General features: G+C 41.9%; 1 protein-coding gene across 1 annotated transcript; it reads left to right on the plus strand.

Moving 5' to 3' along the window:
- Positions 1 to 577: 577 nt before the first annotated feature.
- Positions 578 to 9,688, plus strand: NUP43 (nucleoporin 43). The gene is made up of 8 exons (XM_058802104.1): positions 578 to 724; positions 1,107 to 1,229; positions 1,492 to 1,569; positions 2,478 to 2,655; positions 4,243 to 4,378; positions 5,268 to 5,419; positions 7,231 to 7,353; positions 8,613 to 9,688. The coding sequence occupies exons 1-8, from the start codon at positions 605 to 607 to the stop codon at positions 8,825 to 8,827; spliced, it is 1,125 nt and encodes a 374-aa protein (XP_058658087.1). The 5' UTR covers positions 578 to 604; the 3' UTR covers positions 8,828 to 9,688.
- The last annotated feature ends 584 nt before the right edge of the window (positions 9,689 to 10,272 follow it).

The raw sequence follows: 10,272 nt of genomic DNA on the forward strand, positions 1-10,272 counted from the left end.
CGGTTTGGGGTAAGCGCCACTCAGCGACAAGTGACGCAGCAGTGTTTTCATCATTATGCCACATAAATCCGAAACACAGCGCTGTGGCTGCTACTCGGAAGAAAATTATCTCTGCCCCAGCTGGAAGCAGGGCATACTTAAAGCAGATCCTAGACCAGAAATGCTTAGTCGTTGTGTAAGTCACTCATTTTGAGAGAACGGGACTCGGTGCATGTCCTGCAAAGGTGACACACGGACACAGCGTTCCGGTGGAGGCGGCCCAGCCGAGCAGACAGGGAACACAGCAGCACCATCGCGTCTTACTGTTTCTTCCACTCCCGACCGGACCCGCAACCGACACCGAGCCGATACGCGCCGGTGCAGCGGCTCGCAGGGGCCAGGCAGAGCGCAGCGCCGCCCCGGCCCGTCCCGGTAACCTCGGGCAGCAGGCGCCGCCCGGCTCCTACAAACGGCGGAGCCGCCTCAGCGCCGCTCCCGGCCCGGCCCGGCCCGGCCGCGCTCCCGCCGCGCCCCCGGCCTGTCCCTCCGCGCTCGCCGTCGCGCTGCAGCCAATCAGCGCGCGCGGCGCGGGGCGGGCGGGAGCGGGCGCGGGGCGGGCGCGGCCATGGAGGACGTGAGCGCCAAGTTCGTGTCGCAGAAGATCAGCCGGACGCGCTGGCGGCCCCTGCCCGCCGCCGCGCTCCAGCCCCCCGACGTCTTCGCCACCGGCTCCTGGGACAACGAGGTACCTGCCGGGGGGGCCCGGAGGCGCGGCGCGACCTTCCCGCCGGAGCGCGGCGCGGGTGGCGGCGGCGCCCCACGCCACCTCGGTCCCCCGCGCCTCGGCCGCTGGGCGCGGGAGAGCGCGGCCGGAGCCGCCCGTGAGCGCTGCCCGGTTCGGCACTCCCGCCCTGCGCTTGGCCGTGCCGTGCTCGCTCCCCAAGGAAGCCGCGGGGCTGCCCCCGCGCCCGGCAGCTTTATCCCCCTGGGCAAACGCTCCCCTCCGGCCGGGGCGGCTTCCTGTGGAGCTGTGCGCAGCCCGCAGCACATTGCTCTCCCTGGCTGAGCCTTAATGCTCGGTGCTTTCGAAAGCGTTCTCGAGTAAATGTGGTATCGTTTCCGTTCAGGATAACAGGATCTCCATTTGGTCTGCTGGCGACCTTGGAAATGCGGGCCTCAATGGTGAATATCATGGAGAACCTCATTTGCTGTGTGACATCCAGCACAACGGTGATGTTATGGATATGCAGGTAAAATAGCTGTGTTGAATAGATCCGTATTTTTTAAGGGCTGGTCACTTAGGAGGAGTTCAGCGAGAGTGAACTGTCAAAATGCTGAGATTGGCCAAAAAATTCTTACAAAGAAAAAGAACAAAGCCAGTCAATATTGCTGTGGTTTTTGTGGGTTTGGTTTTTTTCCCCTCCACCTACCAATAATTTAGGTTATTCTAAAATCAAAATGATCACCTTGATGCTAACATTGGCTAATAGCATTCTTGTTAACTCTCTCTAGTTTTTGGATCAAGAAAGAATTGTGGTTGCCTCGTCAACAGGAACTGTAACTATATTCCGTCATCATCAAAATAACCAGGTATGTGACATGCACTGGCTTTAAGACGCTATTCTCTGTAATACAGGTTACTTTGATCTTAGTATAAAAAACATATGGCTACCAAAATTAATTTCTTTTTGAAGTCTGTTAAAAAAAGGTTTGATTTGACACATATGAGGAAAGAAAATAGCGTTTTACACACATGTTACATAAACTAGATTCCAGAGCGAGACAGACTGGGGTATCGCCTCATCTGTATCCAAAAAGCCCATTCATTGAAAACATTCCTTAAGACATTGGAGTGTTTTGGGGCAGTAGATATTAATGGACTTCTGCCTGCCTTATCAGTTTTTGCATTCTTGAACTAAACGACTCCTTTTCAATTCTAACAAATTATGAATGCATTCTTGTGTGTGTCCTGTGAAGGAAGAAGATGTGGAAAACTCGGTAGCCTTTTGCTTTGATTATAAATCACTGGGAATAAATGCATAATTACCTTTTTATGTATGTTCATAGTGACACAGTAAAGGTGAAAGTTTATAATTTGGTGTGGTACCTAAAATAAATTAAGTTCCTTGCAATCACGATCTGAATCTGACCTTTTATTTTCTAAGTGTGTCAATTCTTTTCTCCTGTCCTGGGGAAATATTGAAGACATCAGCCTAGTGAACAACATTTTACAGTCCATAGTGTTATTTCTATTTGCTAGGTCATGTGAACATGGTGGTTCAGAGAAGAAATAATTAACATGTCATAGAAGGGCTTTGTGCTTAAGAGTTGATGAAAACTTCGATCTCTTGATTTTTATTTGTATAGGGGAATCTCATTCCCATGAAATAGTGTGGCTTTCCTGGAGCTTGTTTCTGGTTTCATGAGTATTCTGGAAGCTTTTTTTTTAATCATGTTCATTATTTAAGACCATAATTTCATGTCTGGTTACTACTTAGACATTATCTGCTGACCACCGGTGGGCAAAAGCTCATTATCATGTGGATCAAGACATATCTTGTGGTGGAGCAGCCTGTACAGGAGTCGTCTGCAACAACCCAGAAATTGTCACTGTTGGAGAAGATGGTAGAATAAATCTCTTCAGGGCTGACCAAAAAGATGCAGTAAGAACTATAGGTATGTGAAATACCTGGGTTTTTAAATTAGTCTAGTTTGGAGGGGGTTTTCAGGTTTTTACAACAAAACAAAAAGTTAATTGAGTATTGATTTCAGTATTCCAGGTTGAACATGTTTGTTGCAGATTATTCCTATATCCCTCCAGAATTCAAATACTTGTAGCATATTTCAGATGCACTTCTGTATTCACTTAGGTATTTTTAAGTTCATGGTTTTACAGTAAAAGTTGGAGAGGGAGGAGACAGAACATCTTGGAAGATGCACTCAGGTTCTTCAGAATGGAGTTCTGTGTTGTAAGCAATCTGTTTTGCTGGTTCCCAATTCAATGACACCTTGACATTTCCCAGGCACTAAGCTGAATCCTTAGCATGAAGATAGACTCTTGTACCTCGTTCAGTAGTTGCAAATGAATGCCTTGCTATTTTTGTTATTGTTTAGTGGATTTAAGAGCACAGTACAAAGTGCATAGGTTTGTAGTCAGTTAAGGTAAGAAGAAAGAAATCTCAAAAGTTAGAGATTATGTAAAAGTCGTTTGGAGCCATGAAGGTGTATAATTGCTAAACTACTTAGTGTTAGTCTGTCATAAAACTTTAAATCCTCTAGAACCTCAGTATTCAGTAATCCAACATTTCTTTTTAATGATGTTTTAGTGAGTTGTTTCTTCCCCTCTGCTTTCATTTAAACAGTAGGCAGAAAACTCATTCAAATATCTGTAAATAGGCATCAGTGTAACTTTTTTGTCTTGATATCAGAAAATGTTTCCATCTTATGCAGAAAGATAATAATTTGCCTATATTTTCAGTATGGGCTTACACAAAGAATTTTAAAATACTTGAGGTGAAAGTAGACTTAACAAAGTTACCCCATTGTAATTAAGATGAAAAGTTTATAGTAACAGAAATAAAATACAAGAAAATAGTGTCTCTTTTTTCAGAAGGCCTCAAAAATTTCACCTCAAAGCTGTGAAAAATTTCACCTCAAAGCTTGTTTGACATTGTAAATTACTCTGACAAAAAGAGGCACTGGAGAAAGGACCTGAAAAAAAAGGGCCTTGTTATTTAGTTATTAACAAGCACAGCATAATTTGAGTTTAACTTGATACCACATTGGCAATTCAGAAAAGGTCTAGAAGTTGGTAAATTAAGTGTTTCTGTATAAAACTGCTTAATGCCATCAGCCAGAGTTACTGTTTCTTGGGTTTAGAACTCCATTATGAAAAGCTTCATAGCTGCTTTCTGTCAATAAGTGCTAGCTTTTGAGAACCACAAGCTTGGGTGAATTAATTCCCCTTCTAGGAACTACAAAAAGAAATCTTACAAATCAACAAGTAATTTTGTAATCACCAGAGCTAATTTAATACATCTGCTTACAGATTTGTCTCAGTAGTGTTTCATACAGTAAGCAAGGAAGGGCTCCTTTTTCACAGGGTATTTGCAGATACTAGAGGGTCTCTGACCCTGCCACTGCAGAGGTTATGCACGTGTTTAAGCAGCTGTGTTCTGTTCTCTATTAAGAGTTACTTTGTTGCAATGAAATGGAGACTAGCATTCCTCAGGTTTACCTGAACACTTTCCTCATCTCTTGCAGACAATGCAGACAGCAGTACACTCCATGCAGTGACTTTCCTTCGCACAACTGAGATCTTGACAGTAAACTCAATTGGACAGTTAAAAATATGGGACCTCAGACAGCAAAGAAATGAGCCATCTCAAATATTTTCTTTGTAAGACCTCCACGTTTTTACTTATTTACTGAAAAGCATGTGCTACTTTATATAATCTCATTCAAATCTTTCCTAATTGCTTCCTAACAACAGGATGGTAAATGACTGATTTATTTTTTTAAAGGATTTTAACTTCTTTGGTACTTAAATAAGCAAAAGGCAGACTGCTTAATGGCTGAACCACTGTTGTGACTCAGCATTGTGCTTAGCAGGTGCATTTTATGATTTAACTTTTGAAGGACTATTATACCTGTGCACTTCTCTTGTTTGAGAAAAAATACTTTCAATCCTCAACCCCAAACTCTTTACCTGTTTATATTTGATTTTCTTTACAGGCCTAATGTAAGGTTTCTGGCATTTGGGATGTATTTGAATGGTAACTTTGTGCCTTATAAGGTACTGTGAGAAAAGAAAATGTGCTAAATTTCAATCCTGTTGTTGTCTGTGTAATAATTCCCATTGCTGTTCCTAGATTGTGGTCTAGGTACCTGATTTTGTTAGTGCCTGATCTCCCTTTTTAACTCTTAGTATATACTAAACCTATAATTATATCATGCATCAGAATAATATTATTATAGGTATGTATAGAGTATTATTTGCCTGCATGGCTTCTCACTCCTATAAAGCTGTCAGATGCTGTGTAGATGTTCCATAGGACACAGAACCCGATTGTAGCTTCATGTTACTGCCATACCTCTGGTTTCCAGTAATGTCATGTGCCTTCACCCTGGGGTGGTCAGAGTTACAGGAACTGAAGGTCCTGTCAATACAGGTACCTCACTTGTCAATGCTCATGATGCTGAATTAGGAATTAGGAAGGGGAAAAGAGAAGCTAAATAAAAAATTCGTGTTTGGGTTATTTGGTTGTTTTGTTTTTTCCTCTTTGCAGGGCAGGTGACAGAGTTCCACTGCACTGTGTGGATAGGCATCCCAATCAGCAGCATATTGTGGCCACAGGGGGCCAGGATGGAATGCTGAGTATATGGGACATCAGGCAGGGTACTATGCCAGTGTCCCTGCTAAATGCTCATGAAGCAGAAAGTAAGTATCTGAAATAGAGGGGGGGGAAGAAGGTGGCATTTTAGAGAAGTTTCTTATTACTGTAAAAATAAGTTGTTGTAACTGTGGTAGAAAACAATCACATACTTGCTACTTAATTGAATCATAGAATGGTTTGGGTTAGAAGAGATCTTAAAGCTCATTTACTTCCAACCTCCCTTGCCAAGGGTAGGTGCACCTTCCACTTGATCAGGTTGCTCAGAGGCCCATCCAACCTAGCCTTGAAAATTTCCAGGGATGAGACATTCACAGCTTCTCTGGAAAACCGTTCCAGTGCCTCACCACCCCACAGTAAAGAATTCCTTCCTAAGAACCTGATCTAAACCTACTGTCAGTTTAAAGCCATTCCCCTTTGTCCTATCACTACATGCCCCTGTCCTTCCATGTGTTTTAGTATAGCTTCTAGGAGGATTTGTTCCATGTTTCTCCCAGGACCAGAGCTGAGGCTGACAAGTTGGTAGTTCTCAGGGTCTTCCTTTCTACTCTTTTTAAACAGGGGTTTGTGCCCATCTTTCCCTTTTTCCAGTCCCCTAGTACTTCCCTTAACTGCCATAGCCTTCCAGACATGGAGAGTAGCTTGGCAACTACATCATCCAATTCCTTCAGGACTCTGGGATGAATCTCATAGATTTATGTACATTCAGGTTCTTTGGGTGGTCATGAACCTGAACTTCTTCTACAGTGGGAAGGACTTTTCTTCCCCAGACCCTGTCTTGTAGCCCACCCACTGGAGAGGTGTGGGAAGAGAGGTTGCCATTGAAGACTGACACAAGAAAGGTGTTGAGTAGCTCAACCTTGTCCCTGTCCAGTGTTACCAGTTTTCCAGCATTGATTATTGGAGGACACAGACCTTCTTAGACCTTCCTTTTCTGGCTGACATACCTGTAGAAGCCCTTCCTGTTCTTTTCATCCTTTGCCAGCTTCAGGTCCAGCTTCTCCTTGGCCTTCCTCACTCTGTATCCCTAACCTTCATCTCTCTACTCTTCCTAGGATGCCTACTACTGCTCCATGTTTTCATCTGGAAAATGTGGCTTCCTTCTCTCTATAGGAGACTGCTTTTAGATAAAAGTGAACTCTCTCTAAGCTAAAAGTAGACTTAGTAAGCAATTCTTCAATGAGCTATTAGATGCATTTGATCAGGTGATAAATAGCCATGGAAGCTAGTGCACATAAAGTAAAGCAGAATGCAGATACTAACAAACTTGAAAACATAATGAAGAAGGAGAGATTGAACATTTCATTTGGTGTCTCCACAGGGCTGAAATAGCTCACTTTCTTGGCAACTATGTGAACAAGACAGCAATTCATTTTATGCTGAAAATTTTGTGATTTGATGCTACATTTAAATTAAAAGAGTAAAAATATTTGTTGATATTACATTTTACTGACTTAAATGTCTTCTGCAGTTGTGGTATTTAGACACAAAGTAATGTGTGTCCTGGAAAGGAATGCATGCTATGTGCAGATTTAAACTTAACTGCAGGGAAGATGACACGCAGATTGCTTGAATTCAGATAAGACTTCAACAATTTTCACAGTACTGAAAATGCAACAAAATAGAGTCTTTTTTTTCCTTCTGTTTTCTTACCCCCTTTTCCTCCTGCCAGCAGAGGGAAAACTGCAGTATATAACTTAGGATGGGGCTTTGGGTTTCCTACCCCCACAAAATTAAAAATGAAAGTTTTGATGGAGGCATGGGTTCTTGTAAATACATGTCTATGTCATGCTATCCAAATGATTTGATTGAAGTACTTGAGAACTTGTTTTGAAATGATTTTGTTTGATACTTGCAGTGTGGGAAGTTCACTTCCATCCCTCTGACCCTGATCATTTATTCACGTGTTCTGAAGATGGATCTCTTTGGCACTGGGATACTTCCACAAACGTATCTGAAAAACCATCTTTTCTTCATCAAGGTAAGGATGTTTGAAGTCCATCTGCACTGAATTTGTCAGTTGGTAACATCATTACAGTCAGTGTTCTCACATGACACAATTAATAACACAATCTTAATACAGAAAATTAAAAGCAGCTTTCTTTTCTTAGAAAGCAAACTTAGATAAGCACTTTTCTTAGATAAGCACTTGAGAAAAACTACTTATATGGCAAACAGTTGTGCAGGGTTTTTCATGGTCTGGTTTGGGTGTTTTTAATCTGCTACCCTCTGACCAGTGTGTGAAGGGCACATCTGATGATTTCAGATGGACTGTATTCACTTAAAAATCATCTGTATGTAGAAGAGAAACAGAGGCAGTCTGACTTACATTATTGAGTCTCTGAGGGAGTTACACTAACTTAGAATACAAAAATAATTGATAGGTTAATGAGATAGTTCCAATTATTACTTTGAATTGTAAATTCATAATTCTACTTTCAATAAATGAAACTGGATCCTTTTGCATGGTGGCAGGATTTTCAAGTTATGATACTGACTTTTAATATAAGCATTTATTTTCACATTCTAATCACAAAGACTGCTACCTTGCCACATTAGACAATAGTGGGGAAACTTTCAGATGTCACCTGCTACCTTTGGCCTCAAAGTTGTCATTCAAAGTTAAGTTTTATCTATGGAAATTATAGGATTACTAATTCAAGTTGGACTCTGCATGTTTGCAAGTATATGAAGTATAAATCCTTTAGCATCACTTCTGACACCTGGTAATCTTATGCTGAATGATGTTTCTTAGAGCGTGAGACTTCAGTTTGAATGTAAAGTGTTAGGTGGAAAAAACTCAAAGATAGGTGTATCACTTGCTGCAAAGTGGGCAGGAGGAGCAGTAGAGAATAAGTGTTATTGAAGCAAAGCTGAAAACCCCAAACAGAGCAAGACACTATAAACAGACTTGTGTTCTTGTACCCCTGCTTTAGTATCTGGCTAGAGAAACTTGCAGGTACTTACACTCTCCAGTGAGATGAGTTAATAGCTGCTGTGATGTATTTGTCTTAACTGAGGGTAGAGCTGGTAGATAATTTTTGTAATTATTTCAAGTACTTGATTTTTAAGCATTTTCTCCCTAATTTACCATAGAAATGACATCTCAACTACTCTGAAAATTGACTTAAATGTAAAATTTTATTTCCATTATGTCTGACCCATATCTACTGTGTTTCTCCAAATTCTAAGAATATATAAACAAATTTGAAACTTACTTCTTTGTGTTCCTTCTTTCAGGAGGAAGAAGCACTGCCTATCTTTCCCACAGCACCATGAACCAGTCTGTAGTGAGTGCCTGGCTAAGCAATGATCCGACCAAAGACCGCATGGAAATCACCAACCTCATTCCAAACCAGACTTTGTCTGTGAATAGCTTAGATGTTCTAGGACCATGCCTGGTATATGGTACTGATGCAGAGGCTATTTATGTGAACAGACAACTTTTTGCATGAAGTGACTGTGGTATCCCTTTGAAGCATTGACCAGCTTGAACCACTGGGAAATATCAGGTTCATTCCTAATGCTACTCACTAGTCTGTTATTGGCATGTGTGGGAGCAGCCTCACCTTGGTCCTGGTGCTGTGGAAGAAGTCAGGTGCTTCACATTCTGACAGCTGGCACTTGATGCTCCAGGATGGGTAACTGAGCAAGCTTACATGCCATTTCTTCCCTGCTGCCTGCTTGGTTTTGACAAGCAGGAAAGTAGTCACTAAGGGCAAAATCCTTGCTGTAAAGTGATGTCCATAATACACACATACATAAAAACAGATGAAAAGGTAAACGCTGAATTTTTATTTTTCCCTGTAAAGGTATTTTTCAAGTATCATTTCTAAAGTGAAACTGTGGGCTTCATGGAAATTCTTTTTATGTCACCTGAAAGAGATGGGGTTTTTTTAAGCTGAGTTTTTTATATAGGGGAACATAACTGTTAATGTTAGTTCATGAGCTGGAAGGAAAACTGTTAAAGCTATGAAATGTGAAAGGTTCTATAGGAATCTAAGCAATCTAGCAACATTATTTTGAATTATTCACAGCTTCATCATGGATGCTACATGTTAAAACTTGATAATGCACCAGTAAATCTCCCAACAGAAAAATGGGGTTTGTAATTAAGAAGTCATAACTGACAGATGTGTTGGCCGTGTTTTCAGGTGTAAGAATGAGAGTTTCTAAACTTGAGACATAGTCTTTGTCACAAATTCACGTCTGGTTTGTTGAAATCTTTGAAAAGTTTTAAATTTTATTATTAGCATTGTACCTCCTTTCTTTTACAGAGAACCCTTTCTCTTTTTATTAAAGAGTTTTGCACAAGAGTAGTGGTCTGACTTACTAAAATAAATCAACTAGATGTGTTTGTGGGAACTTATTTGGATTGGGCCTGGGTATTGAACCTGAAGGATGGAAAAACCTGTGTATTTGGGCAGGAACAGGTTAGTTATGAGGTGTTACATGGTATTTCCACCATAACCCCTCTAGAGTGTACTTTAATCACGTCGGCGTGAGCGCCTGGGGTGTGCTGTGGCAGGAACACCTCACCTGATGCACATTCCGTGTGTCTGGAGACGGATGGGGCACTGGGGACAAGGCAGTCGTCCTTGTGCAGGGCAAGGTGTACTGAGTTGCCGATGAGCTCCTTAGAGCAGCTTATTTGAAATTTATTTAAAATGCAAAAGATGGAAATGAAATGGATCACTCCGAGTACTAACCGGTGGGTTTTCCTTCCTGTTGGTCTGTAACGAGTCCATCCTTCGGGCATCAGCTGAAACACGAGGCTCAGCGGAGCTTTCTCCCCCCCCCCCCCCCCCAAAAAAAAAAAAAAGAAAATAAGAAAATGGGAATTTTGGGAATTTGTCCGTGGTGCCCGGCACTGGGCCGGGAGAAGCCAGCCATGTCCGGT

This window comes from Ammospiza caudacuta, chromosome 3 (genome assembly GCF_027887145.1).
Source record: "Ammospiza caudacuta isolate bAmmCau1 chromosome 3, bAmmCau1.pri, whole genome shotgun sequence".
In the NCBI taxonomy this organism is placed as follows: domain Eukaryota; kingdom Metazoa; phylum Chordata; class Aves; order Passeriformes; family Passerellidae; genus Ammospiza; species Ammospiza caudacuta.